The following is a 26,921-nucleotide window of genomic DNA, read 5'->3' on the forward strand; positions in this document are numbered from 1 at the left end:
CAGATTTATGTTTTATATACCCATATATATTGTGTATGGTACTATGTAGTATGTGTGTTGTGCCCTTTCAGTTGCCAAATGGGCGCACATTTGCATGCAGCAGCAGTGGCTACAACAAAAAAAAGTGAATGACAACGGAGCCATAAATACTCGTAACAGTAGTTGGAAATATCTACAAGATAAAATATACAACAATGCATACTGGCGCAAGCTAAAGGCGCAAAAAAATCACAAATGCAACTCAATAAACTAGCAGCAAATGGCGACAAAAACAAGAAATAAGCAAAAATAGCAACAACAAAAAACAGCACGGAGTGAGCGCAGAAAAATTGTCAGCTAGTCGAACAATTTAACGGTTTTCGTTGCATAAATCCAACAGGCAACATTTGTTATACGATTGCGATCTGCGATCTGTACTGCACTAGCATATCGCACAATATGGCGACGATCAGCTTAACTCAGCTCTTTAGCTTGTTCGAGTGACGCGTTGACAATAATAATGGCGGCAGCTAGAATTGCGCAAAAGTAGGCAACGGCCATGTCGGCCCTAATTTATGGCATTTTGGCTAAGCAGCTGCTAGCTAGAAATTTAAAAGTGGCCCTTGCAGCATATGGCCAGTGAGTCAATCACTCAATCATTTTCATAGCGCAGGAAAGTCAAGAGAAAGCTATTGGCAATCTTTTGACAGACAGACAGATAGACAAAGAGTTGGCAAAGGTGACAAACAGACACACGCAGACGCACACATGCTTGGCAATTAAAGAGGCCAACAATAATAAAAATAAATAATAATAGTGGCGCGCGTCTTTTTGATTGCCTGGTGTATACGAATGTTTGTCCACAGCAGCAGAACAAAACAAAGCACAAAAGCGTGAGCGTGTAAATCTGACAACAGTTTGGCAATCCTCACGCACACTCACGCACTCAACACTTGATATTTGCATACGAAAGCATAAGCAAAGAAAGACTAAAAAAAAGACGCCACTCAGCGCACACGATTGCGCCAAGAGCTTTTTGTTGTAGTTGTCGTTGTCATTTGGCAAAGCTTTGAAAACATTTTCTATCCATCTACCTACATACAAGTACACACCAGCCAGCCCTCTGCCGCCAACCACCAGCCACCTGCCCGCCTAACTAGTTACCTGCAAAAAAAAGCACCAACAATAGTAGCGCCCGCCCCTCATCTGGCCGCTAGGTGTTTATTATGCAACGAGCGTTTGCTCATCATCAACTTGACAGACTGAGCCGTGAAAAAACAAACGGCGTCTTCGTTTCTTCTTTGCCTTTTGTTTTTGAATTTCTGTCTTTTTTTGGCTCAACTTGCAGGTGATTTTTGTCATTTTCTTTGTTAGTGGGCAACGTGCTTTGGATGGTATCTGCAGTGCGTAGCAGTCGCAGAGCACAAGCCCAAAAGAACAGCAAAAATATATATTTAACGCCACACCGAACTTTACACGCTCTTCCAACAACAACGAATAGTTCAATTAATAATTATAATATTTATTACAATATTTTTGTGCAGCGCCAAATTTGTTCAGCAGTTTCGAATCTTTTCCATACAATATAATTGAAGTGTTTCAGCTGATACCAATTTATTTTCTAGGAATTATAGCTGAATTTATTGTTATTTATATTCAAATTCTGTTTTAATGTAAGTTATTTTTACAAAATATAGTAAAATGTGGTTTTCAAGAGCATCGGACTGCTTCAATGAAAAAAAAGTAGTGAAACGTTTTATATTAGCAAGTAAAGACAGTCCCCTTCCTGTTCGTAAGTTTACAGATTAATGTTTGAGTAAGGGTATAACAATGTACCTGGTGGCAACAACAAGAACAACAGCATGAATATGTAGTCTGATATTGCAAGCAATGCAGTAAAAGTGCGCGCACAAACAAATAATCATGTTTTACATAAATTTTGATGCGTAATTGCGGCGCTGAAATACAAAATGCTGTTGCACAGTGGCGAAAATATATTTAACCACCCAACAAATTGTTATTCTCTCTGCCTGAACTCACTGCAGTTACAGCTGCTGGTAATTTAAGTTTAAAGATTTATCAAAGAAAATCTGAGAAGCAAAATAAAACAGCAAAGTTTGCACAGCTGAGTGTTCCGATCAGAGCTGGGATGATGGGATGACTTGTCAAAAGGAAGTTAGGTCATAAATTAATTTTTTTTTTTTTTTATTTTTTATTTTTTGGCCTGGCTAAGTGCGTTGAACTTTTTGGCAGTCGAGATTGGTGCGCCCACATTTTTAACTGACGGTCTGTCAACATTTAAACAAGAGTCCAAAAGGGTTACACAGCTATACAGTTATATAAATATATGTATGTACATCTAAAATTCTTTACTGACAGCCCGCAAAGGCGGCAAACATAAAAGCCGACATTTACGAGTATATATACACATATAAGTATAGGTACAACACATATGTAATGCATTAAAATGATTCAAATTTTATCTTTACAGATATATATACGACAACAAAATGGTATCGAGGAGAAAAATTCTATCACGTTCCCGTGATGATCTAAGCCTGGATCAGTCATTCCATCCGCAAGAGGAGGAAGAAGACGTTTGGTACCAAAAAGACAAATTATATAAGGTACGTTCAGTTCAGTTTATTGTTGTTATATTGAGTCGGCCCAGATGATGCGGCAGATAATTATTTTGGCGACTGATGTGGCAATCAAATGCAATTCATTAGCATTCGTTAGCGGCACGTTAAGAGACGATTGCAGCTATTCGCATTAGAATGAGTGAGGCTGGCAGTTAATGAGCGGCAAACAAGTAAAGTTTGTGTCAACCGTCAATTAGTTAGAAGCTAATGTGCATGCCAAACAAAGAGCTACCGAAATCGAAAATCAACAAGGCTGCTAACTGCATTGTGTTTTGATGGCTTATGGCGATGACTGAGCGCCGCCAACAGCTTTTGTGTGTTTCGAGGCGGTTGTGTATGGAGTCGTTTACTCGAAACTTCCGCTTAAAAGTTTTCTATGATTTGTGGCCATTTTCCTGTGGCACGGGGCATGCCATATTCTTGACACGTTTACCAGCAGAAGGCCTCGCATTCAGGTCAGGCGTGGCTTGGCTTGGCTTGGGTTTGCTTAGCTTGGCTTGTTTTTGTTTTTGTTGCTTGCTCGGTTAGCTGTTTGTATTGACCAATTGCATTAATTACCGTTAGGCCATAATGTTGCGTTGTGCATTTATAATTTGCCTATGTCCATTTGTAGTTGACGCAACAACAACAACAAAAACTACAGCAGCAGCAGTGGCGGCGACGATAGGCCAACAAGTCAAAACAATGCATGACAAGACGTAACCCTAAAGTCCAGCTCAGCAATAAACGTAGATGCCAGCGTTTGTGTTAGTGTGTGTGTATGAGTGGGAATTTCATTGATGTCAGCATTTGGGCAATAATACAAGTATAGGGGAAAAAACCACATCTCTCTTGCTCTTTAGATCTCTTCCACCTGAAGCCATTTTATGCGCTTTTAAAGCATTGCTATTGCTTTATTAGTTTGGCAAATCGTCCGGCCTACACATATGGCCAAGTTGGTCTATTACATGTTACACTATTTGTATGTGTGTGTGTGTGTGCTAAGTGCGTCGTCTATCAAAGCTAGCACAACGCGTCATAAATAATATATTATTTAACTGGGTTAACTGCGTCCTCTAAGCCAACATCTAAGCATGACCAACGAGGCGCTCGTGCCGCTTCATGCCAACGTTTTATGTGCTTGCCATCGACAGTTAAACCCAATCAAAGCTGAATTGCGTTTTGGCTACTCAAAATTTAATAGCTGGGCATAATTTTCAATTTATGTTTTATTTCCAAGTGGATTTTATCATAAATTTTAATCGAGCATTATAAAAAATGCCTAAGCACACAGCCAAAAAAAACGACTGCATGACAGCTTAATACGCGCTAAGTAATATTGTATGATATATTTTGTAACTTGTATTCATATTATATGATAATATATCAATATTTGGGTCAGAACATTTTGTTGCTTTTATTTAAGCCAGCAATTCAAAAAGAGACTGCACAGTTATTTTGAATTATAATTTACTAAAGCAATAGTCTTAGACTTCAAACTTTTTATAAAACTTCAGCCGACGGCGATGCATGATAGATATTTAATTATTAATTTAATCTACTTCTATAAACAGAGACTGTCGACATAGGTAAAACAATATAAAAGCAACAACAAAGCCTGTGTTGGAATATCGAATCGAATCAAATTGCAGTAATATCTACATATCTACCACTTTTTACAGCAATATACATTAGATTAAGATTTATATATTTATATTAATAATTATTTCAACCGATTAGAAAATGGTTCATTTCTATCATCTGATAGACAATATTACTTTGATGTGACAACGATTGCATGATTTTGGTAAGATAGCAATTGGTTTCAAAGTTGTGTTATTGAAAATTGTAAACGAAAAGAAATTGAGCCCACCATACAACTCTGCTGCTTCAATTATTTAAACCATATACCTCCATATAAGTTTTTGTGTCTGCATTGTGCATTTAGCGTGAGCGGGTAATTATATTAATACAATTTCTATTTGTAGTTGGCGAAACCGCGTTTCAAAAAGTTGCTCAAAATTGCACGCCTACGTCTACATTAGTTGCTTATAGTTTTTCCATGCAGCAAAGCAAATTATGGCACGTTTTCTTTTTTTTGTGTCGTTTTGGCAACGATTTGCTTTTCGATTTCCCTCCATTTAGCCCCATAGACTGTCTGTATTGTGTGCTGAGCCCTTCAAGCCATTTATTGAGCAATATCTGGCTTGTGCTATTTTCAATATTGTTTACGAATTTATTAGCTGGGAACCAAGTCAGCCAATTGACAATATCAGCATAGGCAGCCGCAGTGTGACGAGTGAATGGAGGGCGCAAACAAAAGACTGTAGCAACGAACTTGTTTTGGACCAGAGTATGTAATGAGCTTCAGCACTGACACAACAAATTCTATAAAATAGAGGAAGAGGAAGGGGGGTTAATGGAAGCAGACGTACTGCAAAAACAATAGGCATGAAGATTAAACCTGTTTTTCTTCGGCAGAATGTTGGCAAACGGCAACTTCTAGACACTTTCCGCAGGCCTCGCAGGAAAGTGGCATGAAAATGAAAGTTTTTTGCTTAGGCTGACAAGTTTGTGTTTTTCTGCCGCTTTTCCACTTCCATGCCAGCGTAGTTAACTCGTTCACCTGGTTTCTGTTTCGGTTTCAGTTTCGGTTTCGGTTTCACGCCCGACTCTGGCACTGAGTTGTACAACAGGATTGGCCACAAACACGTTGACGCAAGTAGGAAAAACTACAACCCAGTCAACACACTCACACACACAAAGTCATATGCCTGACAATATAAGTGTGTGTGAGTTGTTTTTGGCGCATGCGCATAATTTTGCCGTTAACAGCCCGAGCCCGAACGGCTAGCAAACCACTTTGGTTAAAGCCCGCCATGGAGTTTAAAATTTGACGCGGCTTTTTATGCCACTTCATCAACGTCAACAGCAAAGCCTTGTGCATGTGTGTGAAAGTGTGTTTGTGTGTGTGTGTGTGTGTTGTGCATGTGCCTCTGCGTTTGGCAGAGCAATGAGGAAAGTCTTTTATATTGCCATATAAATGAAATTTTTCCAACGAAAATCACTTAACTCCATTGATTTCCTGCTCTGCAAAAGTTATTGATTCATTTGCATTGGAGCGGAAAGGGGGGGAGATGTGAGAGGGGCATCTAAAGATTGACGGAAGACGCAGCCAAGTGTTATTATTAAAAGGCATATTGTTTCGCCATAGATATACTCACATCAAAGTTGAAAAAGGCTATGCATAAAATCAACATAAATTTTGAGCTTTGGAGACACAAAATCAAAATTTGAAAAAAAAAAAACCGTCAAGCTTCACGCCCACTTGTATAACTTAGACGCAAACTCAATATTTGCCAAGCTATTGAAGCCCACTCTGAACGGTACGACAGAAATGGGTCAGACGACATTTAAAATTCTGTGCTTGGGCAATCAGCTTTGGGGCGCGTAATCGCCGAATAATTAAAAACAAACATGTTTACGAGTACGTATCAATGAACTTTTGTCATAATTTATGACACAACATCCAACATTTTATAACTGAGCTCAAAATTAGGCCAATTTCTTAGCCGGAGTGGGCCAGACTTACCTGTTGTGGCTGCAACCTGTCACAAAATGAATTTATCAAGTCCATTATAATTTGAAATGATTATCTTTATTACAACAAAGTGCGGTCGCTCGCTGCGCAGAAAACGAAAGACAGCAGCGTTTTATTAAATGTCAACTTTGAGCCGTTGGCGCATCTGTTGCTGCCACAATCAGCACCACAGCTTGGCAGAAGCTGCCTGTCTGCGCCAAAGTCGTGACTCCAAAAGTTCAACGGCATTTTACACAAAAAGTGCAAGCTTAATAATAAAAGCGACAGGCAGCTAAACAAAATAATATTCTCAAGCTCATGCTGTATTGGTAGGGAATAGAGAAGGGGCAGCAATTTAGTGATGCACGTGTTGTAAGCAGCGCATGCGAATGGTGTCCATTGCAATGCCATTTAAGCGTATCTGCAGACATGTGTATAAAGGCCGTGAAACTAACTCCAATCCCGCCTTGGGCATTACCACAATGTGACGCAAAATGAGACGAAATGTGGCAAAATACCGCATAATGCCACCACAATGCGGAGCTGCGGATGGCAGCACTTAAGGTGCAGGCTTTGTGCAATTTTAATTACGCTTAAATACCGCTTAATATGCGGTTTACATTATTACCAATATGCCCGGCCAGAAGTTGCGAAAAAAATTAATTTCTGTTCAGTGCAGGCTCGTGACACTAACACGAGCTTTAGTTTCATTTGTTGCTGCTCGACATAATTTAAATAAATATCTGCTTTAAAAAACAGACACACAAAAACCAGTTCAGTTGCTTCTCAAGAATGTTTTGTGTTGGTTGTCAAGTGGCCTGTTTGCCTGCCTGCCATTTGGCTGACAAAATTGTACAAAACTTGTTTTTAAACTTCGTACTAATTGTCGTGCATAACTCAGGCAGATAATATTACGTATACGTAATGCCGAATTAAACATATGCCTGTACCTGTGCCAGCGCCTATTCCCTTGCATTTTGCCCAGCCCAAAGAGTCGGCTAATTAAAAAGAACAGCAACAGTAGTGCCAAATTGTTGTTAACCATTGCGGCTTGCTTGAACTTCGGCATTTTGGGAGGCTGCTAAAAGATTTTTTTATTTTTGTTAGCAAAGTGAGTGAAACATGTAAAGAGCGCCACAAACACAACTTGTTTTCAACGCCAATACAACACTTCAGCTTCAGTCTCAGTCTCAGAAAAATTCTTGCGTCAAAACCAGTAACCAAAAAAATGTTAAATGAAATAAATTTAATAAAATGAAATAAATGAAAACCTGCTGTGCGTTTGTGTTAGAAACCAATTTGAAAATACCAACAAAAGTGAATCTGCCCCGGCCAAGGCAGCAAGAATATATTTAAAAAACGAAATCAAAAGTGGCTGCCAAATCAAGTCTATCAAAAAGTAATACATATATATAAGCACAGACAAGCGATAAAGTACGTTATTTTGTATATAATTTTATAAGACGCGACCATACGAAAAGGTTAACAAGTTTTACTACATGATTTATTTGCATTTTTAATGTACGGCACGGCAGCTTGGTGCGGCCTACAATCGCTTGCTGCCTAGACAAGTTTATGCCAGCGGCCTTTATATCCAACATTGTGCCACAGGTTATGCTCATAGAACTGAGCAAAGAAGCTAGCAATGTTGCGTGGTTTTTTTTTCCTTATAATGTTGCTTCTTCATGAAGGCAAGGCAAGACACTTTAATTTGTTTTTGTTTTTTTGTTGAATCTACCAAAAATGCCGGTATGTTGGTTACTGGGGTAATGGTTTTGGTTTAACTGAGCCCCGTTGCTATTGTTGTTCTTTTGTTCGGGTTAATTGAACTTTTGTTTTTAGCTTAAAGGCGTTGTTTTTTTAACATATTTTTCGTTCCCCCATTTTTTCTTTGTTATTCAAATTCAAAATGCTAAAAATGTGTGGCATACAATGGGTGGGTTGAAGCGACATTTGAGCCGTCATGTGCGCGACTCTCCCAAATCGCGACTCAATCATTAAAATAACAATAGCGTACTCCAACTCGTTGGTACCCTGTACCCAAGACCTTCTAAAGATTATTTCCAAAATGTATTTTATTTTTATTAAACCGAAATGAATACTTACAGCAATATGCAATAGCAGGCTACACTGCACTTGAACTGATTTACGAGATAGGTTCTTGCCAAATTAAATAGCTCCTATATTGTTAAAAATAACATACATATTCTATTTTATTTTTCATTTATGTAATTGCATTTAATGATTAAAGTAATAGGCTTCGCGAGACTGAACTGCACTTGAACTGCTAATGTCACTCAAGCAAAACAACTGCTTTACTGTATTTGGCTTTATATTGAGTTTCAAAAAATTTAAAAATAGCTTTAAGATTTCCAATAAAAAAAAATGCAAATTCATTTATGCTTAAAGAATTGCGATAGATGTTAAAAGTAAAGTAATTGCTAAGACAGAGAAAAAGAAAGGAAAGATTGCAACAGTTGGTTGAGTTAACAAAATAAATTATTATTATAATTATTATTTTTGATGTTTGGTAGAACATTCTTATTAAATTTTCTAACTCAAGCCATTATACGTTCCCTAATCTTTGCTTTCATATAAACAGACAAACTGGCATACGAATATGGCTTAATAAGTCAACGAAACTTCGTTGTGTGTTGCAAAGTTTTTCCAAAATTCAAGTGGGCATACTTATTGTTTAGATGTATGTAGGGTATAAAAGCTGAACTGCAGCGTTGTTCGGCTACTTAATAACATGGCCTAATGTATTTATATATAACACAAAATTTAAAATATGTGCAGTGCACTTAAGCATGACGCAAGCGAGTTGCATTTTCTTGCTGCAATCAAAAGCCTTGCAGCACTTTAAATATGTAGCTATGCGCTCGGCATATATATATGGTAGATATATGTGTATAATACAAATAAACAATAGCAACAAAAGCTTAACAGCTCAAGCAGCTCAAGCAGCTGGAGCACCAAGCAACAAACTCCAACAACAGTCTATAATTTTTATGTCTTACTACGGTGCTTGGCTTGGCTTGGCTTGGCTTGGGTTACTGGCTGGGCTTCGTGCAAACATTTGCTCCGATTTGATTTGAAAAGTTTTATTTAACAAACTACGAAATGTTAAAGCAAGAAACAACAACAACTAAACACAAACTGCCGATACAAACACCAAAACACTTGTAATAGCAGCTGAGCAGCAGAGCAACAAAGATTGCGGTGGAGGAAGCAGAGAGGGCTACAAAAATAGTAAAAGTAAAATGAGTGAAAAAAGAAACAAATCCAACAAGGCCGTTCACTTTGGCTGCAAAAATACACGCACATAAACACAGGCATACAGAGAGAGGCAGAGATATTGGCGTGTGGAAAGTGAAAATAGTTGGCATTATATAGCGACTGCTTTGGCAAGTTTTTGGGTTTTCCATCGAGTCAAGTTTCTCGCCTAAGTCTTTCGTTTTGCCAGACAAGATCGTCATTAAAACGCCTTGTACAATCTCACACTCACACCATTTTATTATTGCAGGAACATATACAGGAAGTGCTCGACAAATGGACGCAAATCGACGACGAAATCTGGGCCAAAGTAATTGTCTTCGAGCGAAATCGTCGGGTGGCAAAGGCATATGCCCGTGCACCCGTGCTAACCATCAATGGCTCCGATGATGGATTCGATGGCATGCGGTAAGTAAGAAAAAACCAAAACACATACTTGTATGCATATGTATAATTATAACTAAAGGGCGTTGTTTAATTACTGTGCTGATGCGAAAAAAGCATTAAAAAATAACTCAAGAGGCGGCGTTACCTTAAAACAAATGATGCCTTTGAACTTTAAGCGCTGAGAGCGCAAGAAACAAAAACAAATAAATATGAGCAAATTTAATTTAACAACGCCCTTGACCCAGTAGCAGAGAAAATAATCAACGGGGAGATGGGGGTTTTTTAAACATACTTAAATATATTTATGTATATTTGATTGTATTTTGTAAATATACAAACTACAGCTGATACTCTCCAAATGACCACCAATAGCATCAACAACAGTGATAGCCAAAAGACCACACTTAAGAGGCGTCAGTCATAGTCATTTGAATGAATGAAACTTTGCACTGTGGATGGCCATCAAATTGATGGTTTTTGAAATTGAAAAAAATGTAATCGCTACGCTGTAATAATACTGACAAATTTTCTTAAGCATCGACGAAAGAATAAAGAAATAATGGCATAAGAAAAATGAGACGATACAAGAACCTTCAAGTTACAATGAGCTCAGTTTTTCTTTATGCCTTAAGGCCCATAAATACATGCAAATTACAATGTGACCTCAGACAGCAAGCAAGTGGTTAGTTTTTTTATTTTAAGATCTTTTTTTTTGGGTATTCTGCCAGGTGCAAATGTGGCCGAAATGGTGGCTGGCAGGCAAGTCAATTTTCGGTTTTTGGTTTTTGTTTTGTTGGTTGGCTGCTCTTGTCAAGAGCAATGGACAAAGCGTAAGTGAAAATGTTTTAATAATTGCGCGTATTTATGCAAAATGAGCGATTTCCGTTGCGCGGCCAGAATGGATACATTGTTGAGGCAATCTACAATTTTCGGCCACAGTTTGCACCTTAATTAGAGTCAAGAATTTGATGTTGTTTTTCTTTCTGGTTTCGGCGGCCCCAAAAAAGTTCTGTCTAAGAGCTGCACTCGCGACTGCAGTCAGTCAGCCAGCAAGTGATTGTGATTGCGGCCAGCTAATTAACATATTCCGTTTCAAAAATACTTGCGTGCTAAAAATTGCAAATGCCAAGAGCTTTACTCAATTGCTTGCAATTTTGTAAGCCACTCAGCGAGACCTCAGCCCACACACATCCAATACTCGCGTAGCAGCTTCAACTGAAACCGCATAGCACCAAATTTCAATTTTATTTAAATCAAGTGTTGTTTTTTCTTCAGCTTTGAATAATGCATATAATTATGTCAGACAGATAAAGTATTTTTATCTATAAATGCATTGTCAAGCAGCAAATTGTAACTGGCATTTGTATTTGTAGCCACGCAAGCCACAGCAACAAAAATGAAATAAAAACTTAGCTTAGATTCACTACAGCTGAGTGTATGCCCCTTATGGATTATCTTTTATCAGCCAACTTGTGAAGATTAATCACATTTGTTTATAAATGCTTCTGAATTATCCTTTGTGGCGTATTTTCAAGCTTTTGAGCAGTTTGCAGCAAATCTAATGGATTGTTTTTGTATTTTTTGTATTTTAATACAAAAAGGAGAAAATTAATAGAGTAATAGAAAAAACCAGTATATTTAATTTACATATTTTTAAAACATAAGAGGTTAGAGTATAACAATCTACTAATTTTGTTATGAATGTTAGAGGTCTTTAGATGTTATTTTACAAAACTCCATTGTGTCTTTATGAAGGCCTGATTTACAGCTAACCAATTATCATTACCCATCGATCTAAAAATCAACGAAAATAAATAAGTTTTCTAATAATTAGTAAGATGTTGACCTGTTCGCATATATTGTTAAGGCAAAGAGATTGAAAATTCAAAAAATATACGTTTGTGTCTGTATATTTGAAAAGTTTCATTCAAGTTATAATACCGAAATATTTGCGTGGATAGCTTGTGTATAGCTGTGCGACTTATCATGGTTCCATGCAAACAGTAATGTATACATACATATATTCAAAAGATGAAAAACATATCAGCCACTATGTATATTGGTAGGCTAACCCATAAAGATGTTGGCCTAAAAAGGGCATAAAGTGCAATGCAGTTGCAACCAAAACAAAAACAGCAATGACGACGAAGACAAAAACGGCAGCGGCTTCCTTTGTGCCAACAAATGTCAGCCAAATGAAGATGCTGCAACAAAAATGTCATAGCATCAGCAAAAACAGAAACACAAAACAACAACAACAACAATAGTGCTCGAAACAACAACTGCAATGCTAAGCAACAAAATTCAATTAAAGACTGTGTAGTTACATGTTCACAGTCAGATATTTGCAAACTGAGACTGCACTATAAATTGCACCTTGTAGTACGTATCTGCCGAAATCAAATCCAACAGCATTAAAGTAGCCGTCGCATCTCGCTCCATAACCAAATGGAAAATAATAACGAAAGTCATTCGTGACGAGGTTATCACAGATTGCCATGCAAATTGCAGTTGTCATTGCGCTTGTTAGCTGCCTTCCTTTCTTCGTCTCCCTCTCCAACTCTCCAAGTCTCCAACTCTCTTTCTCTCTTTCATTTGCATTGAGGACGCGCAGGTGACGCCAACGCCACGATCAGCAGACGCTCGACAATGTCTCTTGTTGTTGCTGTTGCTGTTGTCGTTGTCGTTGTTGTTTGCTGCTTGTTTATGCTGCGCTTCTGTCAATTGTGGTTAAACATTTGCTCACCCTCCGGGGGAAAATTTGAAATTCATTTCGAAGTTGAAAGTGTCAAGTTAATCAATTTGCGGGGTCAGGGAATAGCGCCATGGCGCTAACATCAAACGATTATTTGTACTTTCGACAGTCGTGCTAACTAACTAAGTAGCTGGCCAATAATGACATGCTGCTTGTTTTTGAATCGCGTGTGGTCGGCTCACTCAAATGGGTAATATCTGCACAGAAGATGGGGGTATAGGACGAGCGGTTTCGATGTGTAAACAAAATCTTTGCCTGGGCCCCTTAATAATCATGATTTTATTATAATAATTATAATTGTTGCTTAATTAAATAATTATTATTTCAGTGATAAAACATTTGTCATAATTTTGTATTCTTAGAAGCTCATCACTCACACATAAATATATATGACGCAAATATTCTTGAAATACTCAAAGAATAATTTTCTTGACTTAGAATTATGACACACTTTGTGATCAGTCTAGAAAGAGAAGCCCTGTCCAAAATATTCCGCGTAAACCGAGATGTGTAAGATGATTGCTATGCTTTAATTTGCTATTAATGCTATTAATTTGCTTGCACATTAGCCATTGTTTTCGGACAACAGTGTAATTGTCTAGTCTAGTATCATACTACTTTAAAATTAAACATTAACACAATTTTTATCATTTGTATTCAATATAAAATATTATTAAATCTATTATGCTTCTTTTATTTTTAATTTTTGATATGTACAATAAACAATGTTTTTATTATAATACCTTAACAATTATGTTTATGGGGTTTTTGCTATTATTATTAACAAATTGACTAAATTTACCGAATATCAATTAATCGTTTGGGCCAGAATATCACCCATACCCCCACTTTTTACTAGCCCAATAATGCGATTTAACATACAAATATCGGCTTTATTAAATCGGCCAGTATTTAAAATAATAGACTACAGACAACTTTAGAGTAAAACGTATATAAAAAGAACAAACATTACCTTAATATTCATGATTACAAAGGGAAACACATAGATTGTGTGCCTTAAGAAAATCAAGGATGAGGATAGCTTTACTCCAAGTCCAGTGCCAAATTCTGCCCATCTCTAGCTTATAGAGTAATAGGGCCAACTAAATATTTATAGGGACCTTTGCTACCACATCCAAATAAAAACTGACCAGTGCTTGGCCAGCCATGTCTAGCTTGTTATTTAATTAGCTGTTGCTGTCAAGGCTTGTTAGCCCTGCCGTGAGCTCTTCGGACTGCCGCATTTGCTATTGGCTTCAACTGCCTTTAACTGCTCGTTCTAGTACTGATGTTGTTGGCTGTGCCTTGTTTTGCATCGTTGTTGTCAAATTAAAAATAGGCATGCCATTTGAATGGTGCACAGATTTCGATATCATATCCCAATATAAATGGCCATTATTCCAGAAGCACGCAACGCTTTTCGTTAGAAATCTCGCAAATGCAAATCCACAGCCTGCATGTGGTGCGAGGACTTGGCCTAAGTGGCGAGCTACAGTCTTGTTAGCTTCAACACCTTGCCAGAATGTAAATTAATTAATTTGGCTGCCGCCGCCAGTAAGTGCTTCATGTAAGTGGCAGCGGCAATGGCATGCTCGAGGACCACACCGATTTCAACGACAAGCTACCAGCCTCTTTAATTAATGAGAGAATCCGCATATTCACCGCCACAATGGACGTAGCAGCCATTGTTTTCACTGCAATTGAAACGGCGCCAATATAAATTATACTTTATGTCAGCATAGTAAGTAGATTTGCGCGACTGGTTCGCTGACTGATCGGCATATTTGCATTTGGGGCCAACAAAGGCGCGTGGGCGTTGCCAATAATTTGCATGTCGCTGGCCAAATGTACAACAGTGGCAGCAGCACGAACCAACAACATGAGAAAAAACTAAAAATCACAACTCATACACTTAGAAAAATGATTCGATTTCGAAAAGAGAATTATTTACTTTCTTCATCCATTGAATATCTATGTCTGTTATTAATATTATTTAAAATTGTAGCAGACAGAGAGTTTCCAAAAAATGTTTGCCTATTTCTGGTTCACATTGAGGATGAGGCTTTAGTTTGCCAAGTACATGATTAAGACAATGGGTTTCAAATAAATAAGTAGCTCATGAGTTTTTATAATAAGCTGCATTCGTATAGCCAAGGCTACTTTAATTCAATGTAGCTAATCTTTTCAAAGCTAAGGTATTAACCTTTTAGCTGAATTTATATTGTCTTAAATAGTATCTTGTATAAAATTTCGTCTTTTTGCCGAGTGTATGTCGTGCCTAGTGATACATATTAGTACGGTGCTCGCGATCACGCAGGGCAAATAAAAACCGTTTAGTTATTGCAGCATTTTGATTTTGTTTCGTGCGGAAAAAAGTGTGGCAAAAAAGGTGCGACCCAAGGCCGATGCTTTAATTTAAATCGCATAAAAGACAGTTTTGATTTGTTATAACAAAAACGGGGCACAGCCAGCATTAGTTCGCCAACTGAACGGTGTTTGGTGAGTAAGCACAGTTGCAAAATTGACAAAAGACAAAAAGGCAAAGGCAAACTTTAGCTGTAAGTAGTTCAGACTTTTGTTGGAGCACACGTGCCAGTTCTGTCGGCCTCAATATCGTGCGTGTTGTGCACGCCAAGAACAAAAAACAAAAAACACAAAAAATGAAAAGCAGAAAACGTCAGCGCTATGACATGGCCTTCAAAGGTGCGACTGGCGACGGGCAGCCAGAGTCTGTTGGCAGTTGTCTTATTCTACAGACGGCGACTACTTAGTTCGCCAGCAATAAGTAATAATCTAATTAAATTTAAATATATCGTAGCGGCGCGTTCGGCGCCTAAATCTTTCGTAGCTCAACGTTGCTTTAACTAAAATATTTTTATAGATAGCAAGTACTATAAGTAAGCACATAGTATGAAAGTTGATGGTTGCGGCTGGTATTTTTAAACTAAACCGGTTGTTTTCAACGTGTCCCACGTCCAAGCAAAACTTGCCGCAGGTCAAACTGCCACTGCCACTTTTCGAATGCAGTTGCAGGCGAAGACGCTGGCTCTGTTGATGTTGCTGTTGTTGTTGTTGTTGCTGCTGCTGTCGCTGCAACTGTTGCCGTTGTCCGTTGCTTGAAAAACGAAATCGAAAACAAAACCGAAACCAGTCCCCGTTATATGCATTTTTGCGCTTCCTTGAAGAAGACGTCGGGGCTGCCGGTGCAAGTGCTTGACCCACTCCACACGTTTAACTTGAACTCCAAAATGAAGCCGCTTCTTGTTTGTGTGTGCGTGTGTGTGTGTGTGTGTGTATATGCGTGTGTCTGGTGCTACACTCTCGCTTTCGTTGCTACAGCAGCCGCACAAATGCGCCTGCACGCTCTGGGCTCTTAAATATTGTTTTTTGCCATGCATTACATTATTTACTCATTTAGGCGTGTCAGGTCCAGTTTTGTTTTTCATACAAGTTTTGCGCCCATTTATAGTGGACGACCTTGCAACTGATATGCTGGCAAAAAATATATATTTATATCGAAGTGAATGCAAACAGCAACAGTCAGCCAACTGCAAATTGATTGGCCACTGCATACGAGTATGTTGTTTATAAGAATGCAAGCATATCGATACGCTGGCTGTCCCCAATCTATATAAGTAGCGCTGTGGAGTGCTCGACTAGAATTAGAATGAGTTCTGGCCTTTTATTTTTGGTATTTAATTTTAATAACATTTTTATTGGCGTGAATTAAACGAGCCATTTCAATGCTGAGCTCAAAATAAAGAACACCAAATCCGCTTCGTGTTTGCTGAATTCATTTTCAAAACATAAACGCTGCAAAACCTTGAACAATTCAAACAAACAGACACACACACACACACATACGAGTACACTACAATACACACTCGATTTCATTTCATGGTACACCAACCAACCAACCAGGCAGTTAATGTGTAGCTACCGCGGCCACAACGGCTCTCACTTGAAAACTTTGACACACATTTCAACGGTTTTTACAAGCATTTAGCCAATAAATCACCGTCGAACAGAAGAAGACGTTACGCTCAGAACTAAAGCACACGGCCAAATGCCAATGCGATGCCAACAGCAACTTTTATGTTGCTGTTATTGTTGTGGCTGTTCTTAGACTTGCTTCTTACACCTAGTATGTACCTACTATACTGTGTGCTGCGATTTCCTGCCTTACAAGCTAGTGACGAAAACGTAACTCAATTGGGCTAAAGTACTTGGAAGATAGAGTGTTTCCACAACTAAATCTGGCTATCCACATAATTTCCCCGTTAATTATGAGAGATAAATAATATCAATTACATGTTAAGTGAATGTGAATCCTATCAGTTTTTTAATTAAAAATATGAATTTTGTCTTTAAACATTGTATTTAGACTCTTCATAGCAATAAAGTTCAAATGTATTTAATATTTGATTTGGATCCTTTTTGTTATTTCTTTAACCAAAACACTTCAACAAAGATTTAATTGGCAATAAAAAAGTTAGGCAAAGCTCTTTTTAAGCCCCTATTTATGCACAGTAATCAGCAGGTATATACAATAAAAATTCGAGAACCAGATTTTATGAATTTTACCGTATACTTTATTGCTTAATTATTTAGAAATTGTCTAGCTTAAATAAAAAAAATATTTTTTCTTAAGACAACAACAAAATTGGCAATTAATTACGAATAATAAAGGGTACACAAAAAAGTTTATTCAAATTGGCTTTAGTTTGATTTTTGTTTTATTGATTTTGATGTCCTAACCATAAAACCTGATATAAACTTTCAATTCCAACCCTATATAAAAATGACATGTTTTTTTTAACCAGTATTATTAAAAGCACAAGTTTTAAACAGTTGACGTTAGCTAAGAACAGAGGTAATAAATTAGTAATATTTTGTAGGTAATTTAATTTTGCTCTGCGAATCGAAGCATAGCTAGATGGAATAAGGTAGAGGTGTTTTATTAATGTGTTTTTGTAAATATTTTATATGAATATGCTTTTTTATATTATTGAATAAATTAATAAATTTAGACTGCAGCTCTAGCCAACAATTAAAATGCAAAATGGTTGAAAAATGTAGCTAAAATAAACATAGTTTTATTTAAAAATGTACGAGTAGCTAACATCCGGCTGAGCTTTATGCTTAAGGAAATCTGAGTTAAGTCTTGCTTGAAATTTCAATAAAAACAATGGACATTCCTTTAACTCTATTCGCAATTTCAATTACGCATAGTGATAATGCAAAAAATAATTTTTAGACTGTTTCTTCAACACAACATTGATTGATCATTCGATCGAGTTGTGAATTAAAACTATGCAGAAGGCTGACTGATTGACTGAAGAGTCAAGTTAGCTCGGCATTGCAGTTGACAGGAGTAGCACAAATAATAAAAACAGCAGCAGCAGCAACAACAACTACAACAGCGACGGCAGTGGTGTTTAAGATTAGTATGCCGTGGCCTTTTTTGCAACTGACAATTACAATTAGCTTGGTCATTGTTTACAGCCTTTGTGGTTGTTGTCTACGGCTGCTGTTGTGGCTGCGACTACGGCTTCCTCCACAATTTAAAGATCTCCAGCTCGTTAGCATTGCTGCCGACATTTTGGCGGCCTTAACGCGTAATTTTCTTTGCTATTAATTTTCAAACACTACCTACTGGTAGTGTAAGGCTTGGCAAGTGAAACAAATGACTTGGAACACAAACTTGAGGCAGACAGACCAACCAATGGCATAATTGGTCACTAAGTGCCCACTAAGGGGCGATTTTGCATGACAATTATGACTCACCTATATGTTGCAAGCAAATGGACGTGTCATTTGAAAACAATAAGAATGTCACCAGCGGATTAGCGCGGCTATTAATTACCCTATATTTAGGTTATTCCAAATGGTAGTGAACAATATTCAATATATTCCAAACATCGTTTTGTATTTGATTGTAAGACAACAACCATTACTAATTGGGTCGAAATGTATTGGGGCATCAGATAATGTCAAGCCACCTAGACAGAAAAGTTAATAATTCTTAAAACTAGTTTATGAAATCTTTTTTATCTGATACAAACAGTACGAAATAAAGCATCAGAATATAAACAAAATGTATTACCAATTTAGTAAATAAAAGCAGATGTTTCTGTTAAAGCTATACTTTTTCACTATCCTTGTAGCGCATATATTTGGAAATTATTCTAAAAGTACACCCTGTTTCGATTTTAAAGCTAACACATGTTTAATACCAAAATAGTTTAGACTTAAATCTGATGCGAGTTAAACTTTAGGTTGAGATAATAAGATTAATTAAAAATTTAAAGCAAAGGGTGGGATGTTTCCAGTACGACTGTTTATGTGCCACTCAGTTATTATAGGGTATACAAATATGTCCACATCTTGGGCGAGTATAACAAGCGCAGCAATTAAACTACCGAAAACGACATGTTTGTTATTATTATTTGGGTTGCATATTGAAAGCAAAAAAATTTGAAAGCTAATGCACAGCTGCCGCTGCCACACGTCGGGCCCAGCCTGAATGGGTTCGCTCTGACCCGAGCATAAATCACTGTCAATGCGAATTTGCGGCAGGCGAACGCATGGGTGTCATGCAACTAACAGTTTTTCCAGTTTTTATTTGTATTTGTTGTTTAACAACCGTTGGCTTGCATTTGGGCCACATTGCCACATAATGGCTCGTGTTGTGTTGCCAATTGTTGTCCGGATATTTTGTCAAACGTTTAATCTAACAAATGTCCCGTGCGCTTATGAGCTTTGCGGAGACCATGAGTCACAATCAGACACCTTGGGCAGCGTCTATCCCAAAATCTATTGATAGTGAAGCAAGGGTGTAGGCAGCTTTTACAAAGGGGGAGGCCAAAAAATTACAATTTTAATTAAATAATGCACGATGCATTTAAAAAATAACATGCATATGATCAATGACAAAACTTCAACAAATCCAACTCAGATCCATTTTAAGCAGAAATAGTGCGTCATAATAATGAACGTCTTATCGACTTTATATGGGAACAATTTTTGGAGGGGGACAACGGCACCCACTTCCCCCCTGCCTACGCCCTTGTAGTGAAGGAAATATCCAAGCACGCTAATTGATTTATAGCCGCTAGTAGCCTAAGCACGGCAGATGATTGAATTATTGTGCATCAAACTTGTAATTATAATGCAGATGTATCTTAATAATGTATGTTATCATTTCCTCTCTATATTTACAGCATTGGTCTGTGCGGCTTTGACAATCCCATGCGCGATCAAAAAACAGAGGAACTTAAACGCGTCATCGGACAGGTAAGCATGAGATTTATGGCATAATTAGGCGGCACAGTTTTCGTCGAACATTTCGAAGGTGGCGCCTGATTATTAATTTACTTATTAATAACAATAAGCAGTATTTACGGCATTTCAAACAAGAAATGGCCATTAGTGGGCATTGGAAGCTGCTGAGCCACTTGTTACTCACTTGGCTCGCTGAATGAAGCCTTATGGGATTTGTCACATTAATTGCTGACAAGCCATGCGCTGGCCGAAGGCAAAGTGACTCTCAGCTTTTGTTTTGAAGTTGGCTTGATTTCTAATTGCGTTGTCTTTTTTTTTGCTTCTGGCAGGGCGTCAAGATCAAAATGGACGATGCTGGAAACATACTTGTGCGTCGGTATGCCAAAAGCAACGTCTTCGTGAAGAGTACTGCCAACAGTCCCAATGAGGAAACATCCATTGGTGCCGAAATCTTGAAGTTACCAAATCAAGCGCTCGAAAGCGAAAAAATAGTCAAGGTGAGTTGAGACGGCTCCGCCAGCGACAGAGAATGCAAATATATATTTATACGAGTATATTGCCACCACTAATGCGTTATAAACCCGTACAGCTCTTCGATATGAAAAAGTTTCAGTCGAACGTAAATCGTGAACTGCGTCGTGCCTATCCAGATCGTCGCCGCTTGGAGACGCAGTGCCTATCGGCTGTGGCCTTTGTCAGATCAGAGAATGACATTTTGGAGTGCCCCATTTGGGTGCTCATTGTGAATGTGGTAGCCATGGATATGCTAAAGAGCAAGCTGCCACCAGGTGAGTGCCGCGATGCAGCGCCACAGTCATGTCGGTCAATCGACATAAGTGTACGATGGTTTGTGAGTCTGTGTGTCTGTGTATGTGTGTGTTCTAGCAAAAGCAGTTCAAGGCTATATGTCGTTGCTGAAGTTCAAAAGTACAAAGCCGTTTCTATTGTTTCGCACAGAGACCTGCTTAAATTTATTTACGAGAATACTCGTGTGTATTTCTATCTGTACATTGCCTCGCAACTGAATAGGAACTGCACTTTAACCACAGACTATTATAGATGATTTCAGTAGGCAGAATACGGAAACCTTATAGCCACAAGTAAATACCGAACTAGCTAGACTTAGCTGGCTTTTGAATGAGCTTGTTCTCGTATATTAAATAACATGATTATTGTATTCTTCCATCTATAAAGTAAAAAAATAGTATTCCAAGCACACTTTCTATTTCCGTTACCTTCTTTACCACATAGTGACTCACTCTGGTTCTCTAAATTGTTTAAGCAAAACAAAATTCGAAATATATTGGCTCCAAATTTTAGATTTGTTATTGTCCAAGAACGTTGGCTGAAAAAAATCTATAAATTTATTTATACCTTTGTTAAACTTTGCTTGTTAATCGAAATAGAAATTGCTTTAGTTTTACACATCATTATTATTTGAAAATTTTATAATTCATTAATTTGATTAATTACTTCACTTTTATTTTAATTTTATAAAAACGAAAAAAGTACAGCAACGCTTTATTGATTACATTCAATAATTTTACTCAATTATGACCTCCGATTAGCATTAAAAATTATTTCGAATATGTAATCTACCTTATAATTGAATATAACATTGATAAATTCATTCTCGCTTTTCGTAGTTGCTGTACATACCGCAATTTTTAATTTTTTTTTTTCATACAATTTTTTTTTATTTATATTAATTTTAATTCATTCTCCTTGAATGAACAAAACCAAATTGTAAATGAAATCTATAGTCAATTTATAAGGCACGTATTTGTACGTATTGGCACTATAATAATCGGGGTGTTGATCCTATTTTATTATTAAATCCTATTAAATTTTATTCATTAAAAATTTTTCAGGCATACATAAATTGTTAAATTTAAAAATATTATACCTTTAAAATAAGTAAGTATGAAATGTAAAGAATAACATATATGAGTAGTATATAAGTAGAATTATTGTATATTATTTAATTTGAAGCATGGTATTGAACATATTCAATTAATGCAGATTTTCCAAATGAAGAAAAAGTGTCTAGTCAATTGCTTACCATCGTCTGTTGGGTTTTATGTATGCGTGTGTGTGTGTATGATCTTGTGTATTGTAATTGTGCAGCCATTGGTCGACTATTATTGATTTATGAATTACAGTCGACACCAACTGCCCAGAATTTTTCAATTGTCCACTTAAATGCAAGCCTCTGCTTCATTTCACTTTAGTGCAACGGCCAATAGTCGATATCAAGAATCGCCCGCGTATACCCATACCTGACGAGGATCCTTACAGTGTGGCCGGCAATGGCAGTGGTGGTAGTTCGGGCAGCTCCGGCTTCGGCAGCGGTCACCAGCAGCAGCTGTCGTCCGCAAAACATTCGAATAATGGCACCGGTCATGTGGCAGCCACTCGTGAACAATTGTTACTCCAAACACAACAATTGGCGCACAAGCGTAGCGAGAAGCCGCCGAAATTGCCGCCGAGGGACAATATATACTCGCACGAAATAATTCCAAAGGTGAGTGCTGTCGTAGATCCGCAAACACTGCTCCAAGTTCGTTGCTTAAGTCTTTTGTTTTTAAGTGCAAAAAATACTGGTAGATTTGTTAAGTTGTAGTAAAACTAATTTAAGGTGCCAAAACACGTATACGCAGGTAAAATAAGTGTAGCAACTTGTTGCTGCAACAATAGCAGCAACAACCAACAAACAATGTTACACTTTAAAGCGTTTGGCTATGCTTCGCTTCATGCAAGGCAACATTTTTGAGCTCAAATAAAAAGCAAACTCAGCACTTGCGAAAATGGCTTTCGGCTCTATTCTGGTGACTACGACCAAGTCTCAGGCAGCAATATGGCTAAAAATACCAGGCCATAAGTGCCACTCATGCAGGCAACGCACGTTGGATGCACTTGTTGCATGGCGATGGGGGTGCACAGTGGTCTCAACTAAAAATCACTAGATATACTTTTTAAGATACAACTTCAACTCTTTATATAAAGATGATTTCACTTTGATATTTGAACAAAAGTCGTCTGTTTTTGTATGAAAAATATACAAATAGACGAAATCATTTTATTGTTAGATAAAATTAATAAATTGGCCATCAGAATTTCTTTGTTTGTTCCGTTTTAGGGGCTTAAAATAAGAGAAAACTTAGCTCAAAATAAGTTCTAGCCACAACTTTGGTTGTAAGTATATGTGCAGTTTTTTTGTGGGATTTGTAAAACGCAGACCACAGTGCATCGACTGTACGACGATTTCGCTGGCTTGCGGCCAAATGGACGTCGTCGAGCTTCAATAAGCAATTGGTTTGCATTCAATTATAATATTCGAATTTCAGCAGCGAAGAGAAATAACTGGAAACGAATCGCATGTAATTAATATGCGCGGAATGTTGCCAGCGCTGTTGTTGCTGTTATTGTTGCTGTGACTGGGCAGACTGCCACGACAAGTGCAGGGGTCTGCAATTGTGCACAGTTATGGGTAACTGTAATTGGGAGGGTGTGTGTATGAGTGCCCGTAACGAGGCTAAGTTGATTGCGCATGCCTATGAGCCAAGTCACTTTATTTACACTGCAATAGTTCCATTATAAATTTAGTCATAACCCTTGCGTTTTTTCGTGTCTATTTCATGTGACCTTTGCGTGTAGCCGGACTATGATGACATTGATTTGGAAACCAGAATCAAATTGTCGCGTGGCAAATCGGATAAAGGCAAAGACAACAAGAAATATGGTATGTTTTTCTATTTTTGTCTGAGATATACATATGTATGTATTAACTTATATGCATATTCGTTTTAGATGATCCCTACTATTGCGGCTTGCGTGCACGCGTGCCCAACTTTGTCAAATCGTCCAAGTCAGGCTCGAAGGATCAAAGAGACAGTGTCATGATGGGCAACAGCAACGGCAACAGCGGCATGAACACACTGAGCCATAAGAAGACCTCGATGATACACAATCATCTGTCTGGCATGCATCCACACCACTTACAACACCAGCAGCAACAGCTAATGGCCGCTGCGGCTGCTGCCCATGCCGTCCACCATCCTAGCCATCACCAGCATAACCATTCCATTTGGCAGACGCGCAGCTATGAGAGTGGTATAGGTATTTATAAAAAGAGTGCGGCAATGCCGCTGCCTCATCGACAACAAAAACTACAACAGCACAAAACGCACGCATTTCAACTGCAACAACAACAGCAACCACAATCACTTCCAACGGACTTAACAGCAATAACTGCAACAGCAACTGCAACTACAAAGACACAGAGCACTGCACAACCAACGACTGCAAGCGCGCCCAGCGCACAGCTTTTGCACCCCCAAACACATAAACCCCACACGCACCGCAACCGTCTACCGAACGGACTGGGACGTAAATCACAAATGGCGCCTCAGCCTCAGCCTCATTCTCACTCGCACCCGCATTCGCATCTCCATCACAGTCGCCATTGCTTGCGCCGGCAATTATCCGCCAGTTATGGCAAAGACACCGCTTCTTCCACTGCCAAATATTTTACACCCCCGCACCAACCGCGCACCTACTATGAGCAATTCGACCAGCCGACTGTTCTGCCAGAAGCTGCGCGTCGGGTGAGCATTCGACGCCCGGTTGTCGAGAACGGCGCTTGCAACTGCGTCAGTTGCTATGCGCTGGCACCACTCTGTGGTGTGGAGCCACCGCCACGCCCACAGCGCAGCTTAAGCCAGCAGCAACTGCGTCAACATCAGCGTCTGAGCGGCGGGCTGCTCGATAAGCATGCCGGTGTGGTCAAGTGGTGCAGTGAAAGTGATATTTCAGTGCTGGAGCAGGTCCAAGAGGACGATGTGGTGACCAATGACGAGCAATACGTACCAGACAGCCAGCTCTATAGCGATCGCTTTGGCGGCAACAACAATGCGGACAGCTATGAGTACGATGATTTCGACCTGGACATGAACCTGGACCTTAACTTTGACATTGACGCCGACACACAGACCAAATATATGCGACAGTTGCGTGATGTGCACGGCCAGCGTCAGTTGCCGGTATGTCGAACCAGCAATTCAGCAAAGCACTATCTTAGCAACGAGGAGACAGATGTCTATATAGAGGATCGGGCGCGATTACGACAAATGCGACAGGATGGGCATGGATGCCAGCCTGATGTCGGCCTGGTAGCCACACGCAATAAATCTCAGTCCACCGAGAGTTTCTTTGAACTGCCCAACGAGGAGGGCTCCCTTTATATGTACGGCGGTCGCAAGCGCATTGTGAAGGCGCCGTCGGCGACCAACATTTATGATCGTGTGCGCCACTCACTAGATTCCGATATCAGCTACACAGGTGGCAAGCTCAATTCGAGAGCAGGCAAGAGTAAATACTACAACAACAATGACCATGCCGGTGGCAATGCCAAAGCGGCAAAGCCGTTACTGCCACCGCCAAAATGGTGCAACAATCGTCAGCAGCAGCAACAGCAGCAGCAACAACAACAGTCAAAACTAAAGAGTGCAGTTGAAGACAACATGGCCAAGCATTTTTCAAAAACTGACAAAAAACCATATGACAATACCAATAGCCACAACAAGAGACAGTTAACGAACAACAACAGCAACAGCCTCAACAACGGCTACAATAACAATGACGACAACTTGAAAAACAGCAAAAATAATTTCAATAGTAAAGTCAAAACTATAACAACTGCGCTGCCAATGCCCATAACAACAGCAACAAAGAGTTTAACAACAACAATAACAACTGCAGCTCCAGTTACTAATACATCAATAATAGCAACAACAAATGCAACTCCAGCAGCAACTCCAACGGCAACAACAAACAATGCTGGCCACAAGCAACAGTCGCAACAACAACACCAGCAACAACAACATCAAAGAATTGGGCGAACTGCCAGCCGCCTTGACATAAGCGACATGGAGTCCATTTATGGTTATCTAAAGCCACGCAAACCGCGCAGTCTTAGCCTCAAGAAAATCCAAATACTCGACTATTGAAATGGGGTGCAACAGCCGTGTTTGCCAACAAAAAACAGTAAACAGAAAAAATAAAATAAAAGAGCAGCTCAAGAAAACAAAATGAGGTTATTTTACAGATATCAACAGTTCGTTAATTTTTTGGTTTTTGTACCCCCAATTAATGCTGTATATATAGTACATACTATATGCAAAACTGGCTTTACATTTTAGTAGCAATTTCAAAACAACCTTATTAACTGGTGCACCTACGATTTACTACACTTCTCTTATTTGTACTAACTTCACCCTAACTTGGACCCTGGACTGCAACTGTTACGGTATACCTAAAATATGTTGTACATACTACCTACATACATACATATGTACAACCAAACATACGTACACCATATGTACATATATCCATTGTATATCGGCCTAATCGAATACACGATGCTCACTAATAGTCATTTAATACGCTTTTTGTAGATTCCGACCTTGTCGAATCACCGTACAGTCACATCTATGGACGCCATTTGCAACTACCGACGCGTGGCTATATACCAACACCTCGTATGTTCATTGGGGAATGGGACTGATGAGGAAAAGCTTCGCTAAAAATCATTGGGCACGAGCACGAGTCGCTTGGGTGAATGATCACAATACCAATACTGAAAGAGCACAAGGCAGCAGTAAATATTAAGGCACACAAATGATTTATATACTTAAGCGTTATATATACACAATATATACATATATACATAAACTGAAATAAAATATTGACTTGCGATTGCAGCGCTTATTTAAGTCAATTTTGAAACAAGCATTGACGCCTTCATACGTGTGGCCTACAGCCGATTGTGCGATAGTTCTTTACAGGCCCTCTAATGTTTAAAACTATAATAATTTAGCAAAATATTATTTCCACAAAGTAAAATAATATTAGGCTAAGCAAATAATGAAGAAAAACATTACTGCTGCATATTTAAGTGACATTTATATATTAGGGATTTCTTTAGTAATTTTGAGATTATAATCCGTACTTTTTTGTTCATTTTAAATCTATTAATTCC

The 26,921-nt window shown here is 38.5% G+C and overlaps 1 protein-coding gene across 1 annotated transcript; it reads left to right on the forward strand.

Moving 5' to 3' along the window:
- The first annotated feature begins 2,489 nt into the window (after window positions 1–2,489).
- LOC115634131 lies at window positions 2,490–26,706 on the forward strand. The gene is made up of 9 exons (XM_030531696.1): window positions 2,490–2,606; window positions 9,707–9,864; window positions 19,822–19,894; window positions 20,212–20,379; window positions 20,472–20,670; window positions 22,114–22,406; window positions 23,540–23,624; window positions 23,693–24,001; window positions 26,338–26,706. Exons 1-9 carry the CDS (start codon window positions 2,490–2,492, stop codon window positions 26,445–26,447), a joined length of 1,512 nt encoding a protein of 503 aa, XP_030387556.1. The 3' UTR covers window positions 26,448–26,706.
- The last annotated feature ends 215 nt before the right edge of the window (window positions 26,707–26,921 follow it).

The sequence above is a fragment of the Scaptodrosophila lebanonensis genome, unplaced genomic scaffold (genome assembly GCF_003285725.1).
Source record: "Scaptodrosophila lebanonensis strain 11010-0011.00,11010-0021.00 unplaced genomic scaffold, SlebRS2 tig00000001-arrow-pilon, whole genome shotgun sequence".
In the NCBI taxonomy this organism is placed as follows: Eukaryota; Metazoa; Arthropoda; class Insecta; order Diptera; family Drosophilidae; genus Scaptodrosophila; species Scaptodrosophila lebanonensis.